The sequence below is a fragment of the Oncorhynchus gorbuscha genome, unplaced genomic scaffold (assembly GCF_021184085.1).
Source record: "Oncorhynchus gorbuscha isolate QuinsamMale2020 ecotype Even-year unplaced genomic scaffold, OgorEven_v1.0 Un_scaffold_814, whole genome shotgun sequence".
NCBI classification, from domain to species: Eukaryota; Metazoa; Chordata; class Actinopteri; order Salmoniformes; family Salmonidae; genus Oncorhynchus; species Oncorhynchus gorbuscha.
This window is the reverse complement of record NW_025745819.1, coordinates 265,002-280,265: the sequence shown is the minus strand read 5'-3', so window position 1 is coordinate 280,265 and position 15,264 is coordinate 265,002. Positions and strand designations below refer to the sequence as shown.

The 15,264-nt window shown below is 39.6% G+C and overlaps 1 protein-coding gene across 1 annotated transcript in view; it reads left to right on the top strand.

Annotated features, from left to right (window-relative positions):
* cpn1 (carboxypeptidase N, polypeptide 1) overlaps positions 1-15,264 on the top strand; it is a 151,244-nt gene that overhangs the window by 25,644 nt on the left and 110,336 nt on the right. The window contains exon 2 of the mRNA XM_046335666.1: positions 529-725. Within this exon, the coding sequence (XP_046191622.1) occupies positions 529-725 (197 nt within the window). The remainder of the gene's footprint in view (positions 1-528; positions 726-15,264) is intronic.

Below are 15,264 nucleotides of genomic sequence, written 5' to 3'. Positions count from 1 at the left end.
AGTTGCTAACCTAATAAGTTTGTATTTTACCTACATGAAACAGGAGACACTAGCTAAATAATCCAATCGTGTCACTTGTTCTTTTGTCTTTTGTTGGCTGATGTACTGTTTGTGTTTCTATTGAATCAATATTACATTCAAGAGATACTATGTTGTCAGTTCAACAACTCACTTGATCAAATGGTGTTGTGTCACAGTGAAAGGCCTAAGGGATGGATTCTACTGAAGAACGGTGTCAGAACATGACAAAATTGTGGCTTAACTCACACACCAATTCTCTAAACATCTAACAGGGTCAACCGGCGCTTAGCATAACATTGCTCTTGCTCCACAGTGTTCTGAGAAAAAGAAAACTGCAGAAATGCAGTGGCAGCCTGAGTAGCCGGGGAGGGTTAATGGGTAGTGTGGGGGTGAGGGGTTGCTTGTTTTAGTTTTCTACACGCACAGCACTTTAAGCGGATGTGAGCATCTATGACCTTTCATTAATTTGCCCTCCTGACCTCCAGCCACCTGACTCTTGTTTTTCAGTGGAGCCCGAGTTCAAGTATGTGGGGAACATGCACGGGAACGAGGTGCTGGGTCGGGAGCTGCTGATCCAGCTCTCCCAGTTCCTATGTGAGGAATACCGGGCCGGAAACCAGAGGATCACACGCCTCATCCATGACACACGCATCCACATCCTGCCTACCATGAACCCAGATGGTTATGAAGTGGCTGCCAAGCAGGTACTGACTGTGATGTTCATCACAGTTATATTGATGTTGTGAACACACTAGTCTCTCATGACTGTCATGATCAACCCAGAACAAAAATCTTGCATAATTTGGTCAGACACTCAATTAAGTTCTAGGGGGAGACGCAAATGAAAACTCACAGCCAAATTTACCACAGGCATTACGATTGGGTCATGTGCAGCTGCAATTGATTGATGATTACAATTTATGTTGTGATGTTTTAGATGAAACTGACTTTTTGACCCAAATGATCCTATTTACACTTTGTAGTCGATTTTGACAGTAAAATCATGTTTCTGACTCATATCTATATGCTGTTTCCGAATGAGAAGTTGGTTTTTAGGTGCAGTTGTTCTTTAAAAATGACTGGCAAAAGAGACATTTTCTCATGCATGCCAACTGGCTACAGCAATGTTTGATATTTTAAGCGTGGCTAAGTTTGACATTTAATGTGTCTGCTGTGGGAGAAATAGCAGCGTATCCACATCCCCAGTTTAAGAAACACCCTCGCACTATCCTGATACTTCCAAATAACATTTGACAAAAGGCCCAAGCACCGGAACAACTGCTGCTCGTTATCCAATGTTTCCATAGTCACTTTACAGATTCTACAGTACCATTTATGTTTACATAGTTTGTCCATGAGAGAGGCTTAGCAATTAAATAAAGGACTAGGCTTAATCTGTTTCCGGGAAACTGGCACAAAATGTTAAATAAATTACTATATTAAATCTGTCTGGTATTTTGAGAAACAATTTTTATGATGCACTGGATAGCGTCACGGTTTATTTAGACTAATCATGATTTTGCAGAGGTGGTCCTTCCATAGAAGTGTGTTAGGAAAGGTTGTCTGTGTGGAAACCTATCCCTATACTTTTCCTCATTACCACCTTCTCAGTTTTGAGTGACACTAGCATTTATTTGCCACTTGCTATAACAACTTAAATTGTTTGAATTAGCACACCCCTTCATCTGTTGCTAACATCTATCACTAAAGTGGAAATATTGTCATTGTCCAGTGACATATTACAATCCATATCACTATAGCCTAGAATTCACTGTTGTAATTCTGGAAGCTCAGAATTGTAGGCTACAGCAAGAAATCAACAGCATTGGCCAAAATCAAATCCATATCGTAAAAGTTCAGTCAGGAAAGTTTTCTGGGTGATACAGTTGCGCTATAATATATTGGCACCCTTGCAGGAATCACTATTTATTTTAAAATAAGTTGAAATTGAAAAAGCGTTTGGTGTTCACACATATATTCCACTTCAAAGTCAAATAATGACCTGGACTAAATTATTTTATTCAAAATACTGTAATTTGGTTGGAGGCAACTGATTATCGTTTATTGTGTCAAAATACAGGGTCAAAATATCCATTCACCCAATTTTGAAAAGAAAAAACAAAACATTCTGCTCCATTGCACTCATTGTAAAGTGTCAGGGTGCCAATCATTTTAACTGCAACTATACACCTGTCCTGATGTCTCTCACTGGGTGCGTTCATTCTGCATTTTTTGGGCATGACAACCAAAGTTATAATTGAAGACACGGCTGTTCTGTGCTTGTACATACATATTTTAATGGGCAATTCACCTAGCTCTGCCACTGTATATAGTCATTACTATATTAACAACAATACATTTAGTCATAAACCTCCAAAATCTCCTCACCACAAGCTAGAACGAGCACACTTTAATTTCATCGGTAGAATCTGTGTATTCGCCTGCTCTGAGGCCTCTTTTAACAATGGTAAATCTTAGCGCTGTTGGTAGCACTATGGGTCCAGGGCTGTGTCAGAACTATTTATTTTTTCATATTATGAGCGCAATAGCTGGCGGTGATGCAAAGGGGCTAGGTTTTGATGAATAAATTAGTTGTAGATGTGATGAGGGCTGGTTACTCACTGGTCAATCAAAGTGTTTTAAGGCTTAATATTGCATGTGGTTGTCTCAAGTTCTGTAGGTTATTGACGGTCTTTGCGTTGACATCTACTCCAATTCGGCTGTGGCACATAATATTCTCATCTTAGTCCATTGTGGATTGATACGACAGTTTATTTAATAGTATAGGCTACAATGACGAGTAATAGCAAGAGTAAAAAAAATATCCAGTGTGTGCTCAATATGTGTTGGCAGTCAACATTGTAATTGGCTTCAATGAGTATGTCCTACATGCCCTTCTCCTAAGATAAAAAAAATACTAGGCTCCGGTAAATGTTATTTTATATGTGAGGGCACGTTCTTAGTAAGCAAGATATAGCCTAGGCCTACCATTGATACTGCATTATAGGACTGAATAATTTAAATACATTTGGAGGAGCGCATCTTTGGTAACCACTCTTTGGAAATGGGGATGGATACTTGAACAAGCTAAATGAAGTATGCAGGTAGGCAAATGTGTATATATTTTAGGATGTGCAGTATATTTTGAATTCAAGGCTCTCTCACGAATGGATGATTTAAACACGTTTTATGGAATGGCAACATGGCTGCATGGCCAAGATATAAAAGACACACGACAACGTATTGTTGTTAAACCAGGTAGGGTAAGTGTAGCCTACTGAAGGCTTTTAATCAAGTGAAATGGAAAACAAGCAACTGTTACAGTAAAATAACTTTAAAAAATATGATTTAACCTTTGTTTTGACAGGGAGTCAATACTGAGAACAAGATCTCTTTTCCAGATATGCCCTGTATAATATCACAATACACATCAAAATACAATAAACACATTAAACAACACATTCATATACACATTAAAATACACAACACACAAAAATCAAAACACAATAATAAAGAACATTTTACATTCTTCAGTATAAAGGTCCCGTAACAACCATCTGAAATGCCCTAGAGCAGGGATCTCCAACCCTGTTCCTGGAGAGCTACCGTCCTGTAGGCATATTTTCAGTCCAACCCTAATCTAGCACACATCATTCCCATAATTAGCTGGTTGATAAACTGAATCAGGTTAGTTGGAGAGCCCTCCCTAGAGGCACCAATTACTCAAATGTTTAAGTGTATTGTAGGTGTAGGTGCAAAAAAACTAAAATCAGATTTCCCCAAGTCAGTGGACCTCCAGAGTTAGCAATCCCTTAGCCCGGGTCCGATAGGCCGTACATCTATAGGTTAACAGTGAGGTAAGGTATGGCGGAAGTTTATGCAAGGGGGCTTTATAGACAAAAAGAGCGCAATACAGTGATCTACGAGACTTCAACAAGGGCCAGTCTACATTCTGATACAAAATGCATAATGATAAACTGCATCCAATGGCTTCAATGCAGTGGCAGCTGCATTTGTGACCGGTGTAGATTGCCTCCTCATTGTGTTTTGATCATTGTGTTTTGATCATCATCTGACCAAAAGGATCAGGGTTGGTGCTGATATTTTCTTCTTCTTATGATGACAGGAAAAACATCCATAAACAAATGCTGTGGTGCCCTTATATGCCAACTCCTCTGCAAAGTACAAATTCACATCGAAAGTGGACATGATTAGCCATGCTACCCCAATGACGATGTAGCGTACAGTATAAAATACAGTAGCTATCTAACATGTACAATAGGCACACGTTACAAGACAAAACATGAATAAATTACTGAAATGCATACATATCACAATATAATGAAGGGATACCATTATAGTACATTGTCAGTAACCATATAAACTCAACTGTTTTAACATACATTGATTGATTTCATGGGACAATTTTACAGTAAGCTACCTCTTCCACATCACAACTGTAGACGGTAAGAGGTAAGGGGGCAGGGGATGTTTATGAGGGGGAATACAGGGGGAGAAGGAAGTGTGCACCATTGAAAAGGGCACTCACAACAATAAAAAGGAATGTACAGTAATATCAATCATGGAACTATTCCGATTTTCTGTAATTATACAACATGAATTTCAACACGTTACACTCACCATCCAAGAATAACAGCAACATCTGGAGAGTATTTATAGAAAAATATAATATTCATCATGACTTATTATTCCTGTAAAAGTTGCATCATACTGCAGCACACCATGCGGTCCGCTGCAAAATTCTATGGCACATTATTTAATTGTCAACCAGCATTGCCATTAATGCTAGTTAGTGCTAGTTTGACCACCAAAGGGCATCTTTGAGAAGCATTTGATATCTTCAATATTAGCTGTACTAGAGAATTTGAAAACATTTTTGTAAGAACACAGTATATGGGATTGGCTTTAAGAAACGTAGCTTAATTCATTTGATTAATAAAATGGTGTTTCTATTCCAAGAAAAATTCAAAAACAAAACCCTCAGGGTTTCCGATATGAAGATATGGCGCTGTACAATGTGACAGTAGGGAGTAGGCTACAGTAGTAAGAGCATAACATTTCCATAACCTAATTTTAGTCTAACCAATACCCAAACAGAGATTCAGTGAAATTAAAAATCTCATTGATTTATCAAGAGCAGTCCCATTGCTTGTCTCAGAGCAGCGCTGTCTTGACCTCTGAATGCTGTCTTTTCTCCTTCCACTTGCCTCTTCTTTTAATTTTGAAAGAGTATTTTCCAGTAAGCATAATCAATGCTCTAACTCCCCCTTGGAGCAGTGACGCAGGGCGCCGCACTAAACCTCAAATTACCTCTAAATCCCGCAGCATAATCTCAAAACTTTTAGTTGAGCAACCAATGTAAGTGTTACCAACCCACACACTGGGTAGCTTAGTCTCGCATTGCCATACCTCCAAAATCACGTCTTTGTCACATCTCCCTGGAAGTCTTTAGAATTTTGTGTTACAGAAACAGTTTGATTGGATGTTACATTTCAAGAACCCTCCCTCCACACCCCCTTAGAAGGGGTGCTGTGTGTTATGTGTGTCACTGTTTTCCATCTGGCTAGTTGTTGCCTTTGCTAGTTTCAAGGGCTAGTTTTCAAGTTATTAAGTGTGGCCGACAGTCTGTGATTTGTATTTATTGAAATTAAAAGTGGATTACTCTGGTAAAGTCAAACGTCACAACACATTTTTTCTTCCATGTCTCCATTCATCCACATGGCTGCAATTGCTGCAATTCGGTACCACCTAAAGTATTAAGAAGATTATTTTGTTTTTGTATGGACCCAAAAAACAGATGCAGTGGGAGAACCTATTCAAGTAAGTACATACATGTTTAAAATGTTAAACAACTACATATTATTAGCTAGCTAACTAGCTGGCTACAGTAGGCCTGTTTCAATTGAGCTGCTAGCTAGCTAGGTAACTTTACACACGGTTTAGCTATGTGAATTACCTGTCATCAGCTAGCTAACTTCGTATTAGCTAGCTATCTTGATGTAATCATTGTAAATACATTTGGTGATAACAGCCATGGAAGAGGATAAAATTGCAGATACAGCTGTCAGTAAAGGGAGTGTAGGCTACTGAATAGGGTAGGTCATTTTTGGGAGGACATAATGAAAAGATTCCCCAGGTCCAGTCCCTAGAAGGTTAAATGTTGAAGACAGAGAGCTAATAGCAGCATAATATTACATTCTGTCTAATTTGAGTATAATGAAGCCTGTTTTTTGTCACGTTTTATGTCCTTAGATATGGAAATCTGTGAAAGCCTGTTTGCAGATGAAGAGAGAGGTCCCAATGAATGTCCCAAGAGACTATGGGTATATCCTATATGCATAGGTTATACACTACCGTTCAAAAGTTTGGGGTCACCTGCCTTGTTCATAATGTTGTTAAGGAGGCAGAGCCACACTTTATTATAGACAGACTTCTCCCCATCTTAGCTACTGTTGCATTAACATGTTTTCACCATGACAGTTTATAATCGAGGGATACTCCAAGCAGTTTAGTCACCTTAACTTGCTCATTGTCCACATTATTCATTACAAGATTAAGTTGAGGATTAGAGTTTAGTAAAGGATTTGTCCCAAATACAATGCTTTTAGTGTTTTAAATATTTATGACTAACTTACGCTACCGTTCAAAAGTTTGGGGCCACTTGTTTTTGAAAGAAAAGCAAAGGTTTTGTCCATTAAAATAACATCAAATTGATCATAAATACAGTGTAGACATTGTTAATGTTGTAAATGAATATTGTAGCTGGAAACGGCAGATTTTTTTAATGGAATATCTACAGTTGCGTACAGAGACCCATTATCAGCAACCATCACTCCTGTGTTCCAATGGCACGTTGTTTTAGCTAATCCAAGTTGATCATTTTAAAAGGATAATTGATCATTAGAAAACTTTAGAAATTATGTTAGCACAGCTGAAAACAGTCAGGCTGATTAAAGACACAATAAAACTGTCCTTCTTTAGACTAGTTGAGTATCTGGAGCACCAGCATTTGTGGGTTCGATTACAGGCTCAAAATGGCCAGAAACAAAGCACTTTCTTCTTAAACTCATCCGTCTATTCTTGTTCTGAGAAATGAAGGCCATCCCATGCGAGAAATTGCAGAGAAACTGAAGATCTTGTACAACGCTGTGTACTACTCCCTTCACAGAACAGCTCAAACGGGCTCTAAAAGGAATATAAAGAGAAGTGGGTGGTCACCATGCACAACTGAGCAAGAGGACAACTACATTAGAGTGTCTAGTTTGGGAAAGAGACGCTTCACATGTCCTCAACTGGCAGCTTCATTAAATAGTACCTGCAAAACACCAGTCTCAACATCAACATTGAAGAGGCGACTCTGGGATGCTGATGTGTTTAAATATGTTGTAATTGTTAACCTATTATTCTGATAGTGTCAACATTGATTAATCACAGATCACAATCCTGCAATAGAGGGTAAGGGGTTCTGTCTTTAATATGTCTGTGTTTCTGTATTGTATTCTCAAATAAACATTTCCTTTTTGTCGAGTCGTAAGATCTTCTATCTGTTTTATTTATCTGTATAGCAGCTATGTGAAAACATTTAGCAGCATATCATAATGCATGCATCACCAATGCAGCCATAGGCCTACAGTTAGATGGCATTACTATCCTTAGCTGTCATCTGAAGCAGAGAATAGCTAAACTCACAAATTGTTTACATGTTGAGCTATATGTTCTCAATTTAATATGATACCAGTAAACAAAGTACAGTATATGAGGAAAACCATATACCAGATTTTGTACAGTACATGCCTTTTAAGTGCTGACATAAAATTGTTCAGTGCAAATCCAAACCATGCAATTTAGGTACAGTATGAAAATAAGGAGATGACATTGAAGCTAGAGGAGATAAGCATTACAGGTAACAATTTGTGAGGTTTATTTTATTGATTTGAACTCATTTTAGCAGTGTTGCTCGCAAAATGATTGTAGTTGTTCCCATAGATAGAGAAACCATGTACTGTATATGCATCACAGACCCTGGATAAGCTAGTGACTGGTCAGATAACCTTTTAGGTCAATAATATGCTGATTTTATTAACATTTTGTTGGCATTATAATCGTGAGAGAAATGGACTTTCCAATAATGTTTTCTACTTGCAACTAGGCTAGTGACTTGTCAAGGTACATGAGTTAGCTAGCCAGCTAGCCAACATGCACCATAGCTGGGCTGCTCGGAAAAGACGTGAACCTGGGACTCTGGCCAGCAAGCTAGATAGCTTGCAAATAACGTTACAATGTCAACTAATGAAACAGATACAATTTGCAGTACTAGCAATGCAAACCGATGGTCATATCTAGCCACATGCATGAAATGCTGGAGTATTAATCTGCAGGTAGCTAAAGCTAATCAACTAGGTTTGTTATTAGCTAGCTAACATTAGGCTATAACTAGCAATGCAAATGGATTTTGAAGATAAGTATAATATTACTACACAGATCATACATGTAAATGTTAGCTAGCAAGCCAGTCAGCTAACATTAGGTAGCTATCTAACAGTATGCTTAAACTTCCAAGGAAAAAGACCATGGTGCTTGCCTACGGAGCTGTGAGGGGAACGGCACCTCAGTACCTCCAGGCTCTACACCCAAACAAGGGCACTGCGTTCATCCACCTCTGGCCTGCTCGCCTCCCTACCACTGAGGAAGTACAGTTCCCGCTCAGCCCAGTCAAAACTGTTCGCTGCTCTGGCCCCCCAATGGTGGAACAAACTACCTCACGACGCCAGGACAGCGGAGTCAATCACCACCTTCCGGAGACACCTGAAACCCCACCTCTTTAAGGAATACCTAGGATAGGATAAAGTAATCCTTCTCACCCCCCCCCTTTAAGATTTAGATGCACTATTGTAAAGTGACTGTTCCACTGGATGTCATAAGGTGAATGCACCAATTTGTAAGTCGCTCTGGATAAGAGCGTCTGCTAAATGACTTAAATGTAAATGTAATGTAAATGTAAAACGAGTTCCTGACAAAAATAGACAATTCCACTGATTTCAAAACGTGTTCATCTTCTGTGAAAACAACAGTTGATCAACGTTTCTTCCCCATGAATGTCATCAGAAGACTTTACAATGTCTGGTTCAATTCAAATGTTTTTACTTCAAATCAGGGATTTACTCATCGTCTAATTCATTTTCAGAGTCAGAGAGAGTCAGCGAGGCACGATTGTCCTCCAGAAAGTTGTCCATCAACTTTTTCTCGACTGATCTTTGTTCGATAGCGCCTGCTAAATTCAGGGCAGCAATGTTGTTGAGAGCAGTAGCAAGACTTTTGCAGTTCTCCGTGATATCTTTCAAAAACGCTGTAGAAGCAAGTATTATTTACACGTACCGAGCAGCTCATGTTATAGACAGAAGCATGCTACATGTCAGACTAATCCCAGCTCATCTCACGGCATGTCCAGTCCATCCATTAACTCTGCCAATCATGGCTAGCGGGAAGGTTCCTGGCTTTTTCCATGGCTAAACAACTAGGCTCATAATTAAAATGTTGTATTCATATTTACAGGTGGCATACAAGTTTTTTTATTAAGGCACATGAACGTTCACATGTACCAGAAGGTATTTCTGCAAATGAAACTGAAGTTTGATTTTTTTTTTTTTATGTTTACGTTCAAATGCCTCTCCTGTGAAGTAGTGACGTGCGACATACGCCTAGCTTTCTGAAACGGATCACAAATGGTGTACAACGCTGGCCATCTCAATATATTTCTGAAGTGATATTTGGCTGTAAAGGCAATGAATACAGTAGCTAGTCACAATGAGTTTAATTTTGAGAAGTCAGCTAACCTTTTAAGCTAGCTAGGTATAACTAACAAACTGCTAGCTAGTTCTATTTCCCTCACGGTTATAAAGCCAACAATATTTTTATAAAATCTGCATATTATTGACCTGAAAGGATAGCTCTGCACCCGCACTGGAAACACCGTGCGCTCCATAGCATAACACGGTGCCTGCCCGGTCTCTCTAGCCCAACGGTGAGCACAGGGAGTTTGCGCAGGTCTCCTACCTGGCATAACTATTCTCCCTTCTAGCCCCCCCCAATAATTTTTTTGGGCTGCGTTTCCGGCTTCCAACCACGTCGCCGTGCTGCCTCCTCATACCTGCGCCTGACCGCTTTAGCCATTTCTATTTCTTCCTTGGGACGGCGATATTCTCCCGGCTGCGCCCAGGGTCCGTTACCGTCTAATTCCTCCTCCCATGTCTAATTCTCCAAGTGGTGCAGCCTCTCCCACTGCAACTGCTCTTCACGATTAACAGGGAGAGTAGGCTCAGGTCTGACTCCTGACTCAGCCACTCTCTCTCTGCGCTCTCCCCTAATAAATATTTGGGGTTTACTTTCGGTATTCGCTCTGCGTCGCCGTGTTTTCCTTTTCGACTCCATTCGTCTCTAGCCCTCTTCGCATTGCTGCAGGGAATCCCAGGCGGGCTCCTGCACTCTCTCTGGGTCGGCCGCCCACCTGTCGATTTCTTCCCACGTCGTATACTCCATGCTTCTGCTGTCCATAACGTCCTCCTTTAGATCCTGCCAGTTTACACACTGCTCGGTCTGTGAGTGGTGGGTGTTTCTGTAACAACTTTCGTCTGTTGTAAGAAGAGAGTCAGACCGAAATGCAGCGTGTAGGTTACTCATGACTTTAATGAATGAAAACGGTACATAAAATAACTGAAATACGAAAACAACAAACGAAACGTGAAACTAATTACAGCCTATCTGGTGACTACTACACAGAGACAGGTACAAACACCCACGAATTACAAAGCGAAATTCAGGCTAAATACGGTTCCCAATCAGAGACAACGATAAGCACCTGACTCCAATTGAGAATCGCCTCAGGCAGCCAAGCCTATACAACACCCCTAATTAGCCGCGATCCCAAATACTACAAACCCCATTACGAAAAACAACCATTAAACCCATGTCACACCCTGGCCTACCCAAACATATAACAAAAACACAAAATACAATGACCAAGGCGTGACAGCATAGTCACTTTAACTATACATTCATGTACATACTACCTCAATTGAGCCTACCAACTAGCGCTGCCACACATTGGCTAACCGGGCTATCTGCATTGTGTCCCACCCACCACCCGCCAACCCCTCTTTTACGCTACTGCTACTCTCTGTTCATCATATATGCATAGTCACCTTAACCATATCTACATGTACATACTACCTCAATCAGCCTGACTAACCGGTGTCTGTATGTTGCCTCGCTACATTTATAGCCTCGCTACTGTATATAGCCTGTCTTTTTACTGTTGTTTTATTTCTTTACCTACCTATTTTTCACCTAATACCTTTTTTTCAGTATTGGTTAGAGCCTGTAAGTAAGCATTTCACTGTAAGGTCTACACCTGTTTAATTCAGCGCGCGTGACAAATAAACTTTGATTTGATTTGATCAGACTCCCATAAGTCAGTAATGCCATCATAGTGTATGCCTATGTCTGCATTGGCGATGCATGCCATATGATAAGTTGCAAAATGGATTCATATAGCTGATATACTGAGAGAGAGACAATCAGATAAAAAAGATTGGGGATCTTACAACTAGAAAAAAGGAAATGTTAATTTGAGAATACAACACAGAAAAACAGACACATTAGAGACAGAACCCTTCACCTTTTTATTGCAGTATTGTGATATGTGATTAATCAACATTTGACACTAGTTCATTTTGAATAATAGTTTAATCAAGACTTCACTTCAAAATGTACAAATAAGCTAACTCATAAGGATTTGATCTCTTAGTCTAAACAACAATAGATAATTGAGTAGTACCAAGTAGGCTATTATTACGAAAGCATTATTTCAGTTGAACAAAAAAAACTCCATACCAGCGGTGGCCAACCTTGCTCCACTGATATACAACATTTGCAAACATAGGTAAACCTACACATACTGTATAACCCTTAGCATATAGGATATACCCTTAGTCGCTTGGGACATTCCTTGAGACCTCTCACTTCATCTGCAAACAGGCTTTCACAGCTTTCCATATCTGAGGACAGAAAACATCTTGAATAAAAAGGCTTCATTATACTCAAATTAGACAGCACTGAATATTATGTTGCTATTATATCTCTGTCCTCAACGTTTTCTCTAGGGAATGTCCTCCCACAAAATTAACAGCGCCTATCCAGTAGCTAGCTTAGGCCGCCGATTGTGCCTAGGCTATCCAGTAGCCTACACTTTCCCTTTACTGACAGTTGGGGCTGCAATTTCAACCTCTTATCTACACATTTGGAGACAGTGTTTTGAATTTTCAATGATTACATTAAGATAGCTAGCTAATAAAAAGTTAGCTTGCTAGCTGCTGACATTTAATTCACTTTGCTAAACAATGTGCAAAGTTAGCTAACTAGCTAGCAGCTCAGTTGAGTTAGCCTACAGGGTGGCCTAACAAAACCAGCTATCTAGCTAACAATACATCATTTTTTAAACATTGTTTAAATGTATTTACTTCATTGAATATGTTCTCCCATTGCCTCCATTTTTTGGGGTCCTAACAACAACTAAATAATGTGTAAACTTCACAACATTTTCATTGGTAGAAAAGCATAGCCAGCAGCCATGTGGACAAATGGAGACATGGAAAAAAGTATATTTGTCACCAGAGCGATTTAGAAGATGTTGTGATGTTTGACTTTACCAGCGTAATCCACTTTCAATTTCAATAAATATAAATTGCAGACTGTTGGCCACACTAGCACTTGAAACTAACTTAAGCAACATCTACCCAGACGGAAAACGGTGAAGCACATAACACCCCTTCTATAGGTGTATGGGGGACAGGTTCTTGAAATGTAACGTCCAATCATAATCTTGCCTCTGGGAACCAGCGGACAATTCGAACCATTTTTGCAATACAACATTCTCCAACCTCCAAGGGAGGCGTGACAACCATGTGATTTTTGAGGTATGGCAAAGCGAGACTAACCCTCAATATAGTTTTGTTATCTCACCCATATTCACAATTAAATTCAAGTGAGATGAACTATCTATCTAAGGCATGAGGTCAGATCAGCTACAAACATTCATAGCGCATCAAACCAACCGCTCAACCGTAGCTAGCTATTCAAACCAATGCTTTATATGTACATACAATAGCATAATTCTGTGACACTTTCATCAAACAGAAGTAGAACATTATAGCTATATCTATTCTTTCCTTAATTGTCGTTATTAGTTACTCTTTAGCCCTATCTCCAATATTATTTGCAGTCTTAATGTCATACATGCAGTGCATTCGGAAAGTATTCAGACCCCTTGACTTTTTCCATATTTTATTACATTACAGCCTTATTCTAAAATGTATTAAATCGTTTTTCCCCCCTCATCATTCCACACACAATACCCCATAATGACAAAGCAAGAAATATGAGCAGAAATGTCAAAAAAATGTTTTTGGTTTGTCATTACGGTGTATTGTGTGTAGATTGATGAGAATTAAAAAACTTTAAATGCAATGTCGAAATATTACATTATTTATATTTTATTTAACCTTTATTCAACTAGGCAAGTCAGTTCAGAACAAATTCTTATTTACAATGACGGCCTAGTAGGTTAACTGCCTTGTTCAGGGGCAGAACGATAGATTTTTACCCTGTCAGCTCGGGGATTCGATCTAGAAAACTTTTGGTTACTGGCCCAACACTCTAACCACTAGAATAAGGCTATAGCGTAACAAAATGTGAAAAAAGAAAAGTTGTCTGAATGCTTAACAAATGCATTGTATAAGTGTCCAGGCGATGTTCTGCACTAAGATGGCTGTTGACTGGTGTTGCGGCATCACAGCCTGATGTATCCTCACTTTCTGGCAATTGTGCAATTCATAAACAACTTAGCTATTGAAATGCATGCAGCAGATGATGAGACCAGTTACAAAAAGTATTACAATATCAAAACGTAAACGTAACAATATTTCACTCAAGTCAACCTTACCGACATGATTGGATTACAGTCATCAGTACTATTCATATTACCCCACTGGACCTCTTCACAAACAAACAAGAATATAAAACAAATATTATTCACTTAATTTTAAATTTTGATGTAATGGTGAATGAATCACACGTTGAATGATTAAATGTGGTAGCTGCAAGCTGTCCCTCTCAGTCCAATCACCAAAGACGCCTATAGTAGAGGGAGAGAGGTTACAAGAGAAAAGGGTGGGGGTTCAGATCTCCTGGGGACTTACCCTCCTGTAGCTTAACAAATCAAATGTTATTTGTCACATGCGCTGAATTTACAACAGGTGTAGATCTTACAGTGAAATGCTTACTTACAAGCTCTTAACCAACAATGCAGTTTTAAGAAAAAAACATGTTTAAGAAAACAATAGATAAACAAAAAATATTAAATAAAAGTAACAAATAATTAAAGAGCAGAAGTAAAATAACAATACCGAGGCTATATACAGCGAGTACCGGTACAGAGTCAATGTGCGGGGGCACCGGTTAGTTGAGGTAATTGAGGTAATATGTACATGTATGACTATGCATAGGTAATTGAGAGAATAGCAGCAGCTTAAAAGACGAGGGGGGAGCAATGCCATTTGGGTAGCCATTTGATTAGCTCTTCAGGAGTCTTATGGTTTGGGGGTGGAAGCTGTTGAGAAGACTTTTGGACCTATCTAGTTATTAGATAGATGAACGCCTCGCTTCGCGTTCCTAGGAAACTATGCATTTTTTTTTTACGTGTTATTTCTTACATTGGTACCCCAGGTCATCTTAGGTTTCATTACATACAGTCCGGAAGAACTACTGAATATAAGAGCAACGTCAACTCACCATCAGTATGACCAGTATGATCAGTATGACCAGGAATATGACTTTCCCGGAACGGATCCTGTGTTCTGCCTTCCACCCAGGACAACGGATTGGATCCCAGCCTGCGACCCAAAACAAAGACGTCGTAAAAGAGGGAAACGAAGCAGTCTTCTGGTCAGGCTCCGGAGACGGGCACATCGCACACCACTCCCTAGCATATTTCTCGCCAATGTCCAGTCTCTTGACAACAAGTTTGATGAAATCCGAGCAAGGGTGGCATTCCAGAGGGACATCAGAGACTGTAATGTTCTTTGCTTCACGGAAACATGGCTCACTTGAGAGACGCTAACGGAATCGGTGCAGCCAGCTGGTTTCTCCACGCATCGCGCCGACAGAAAC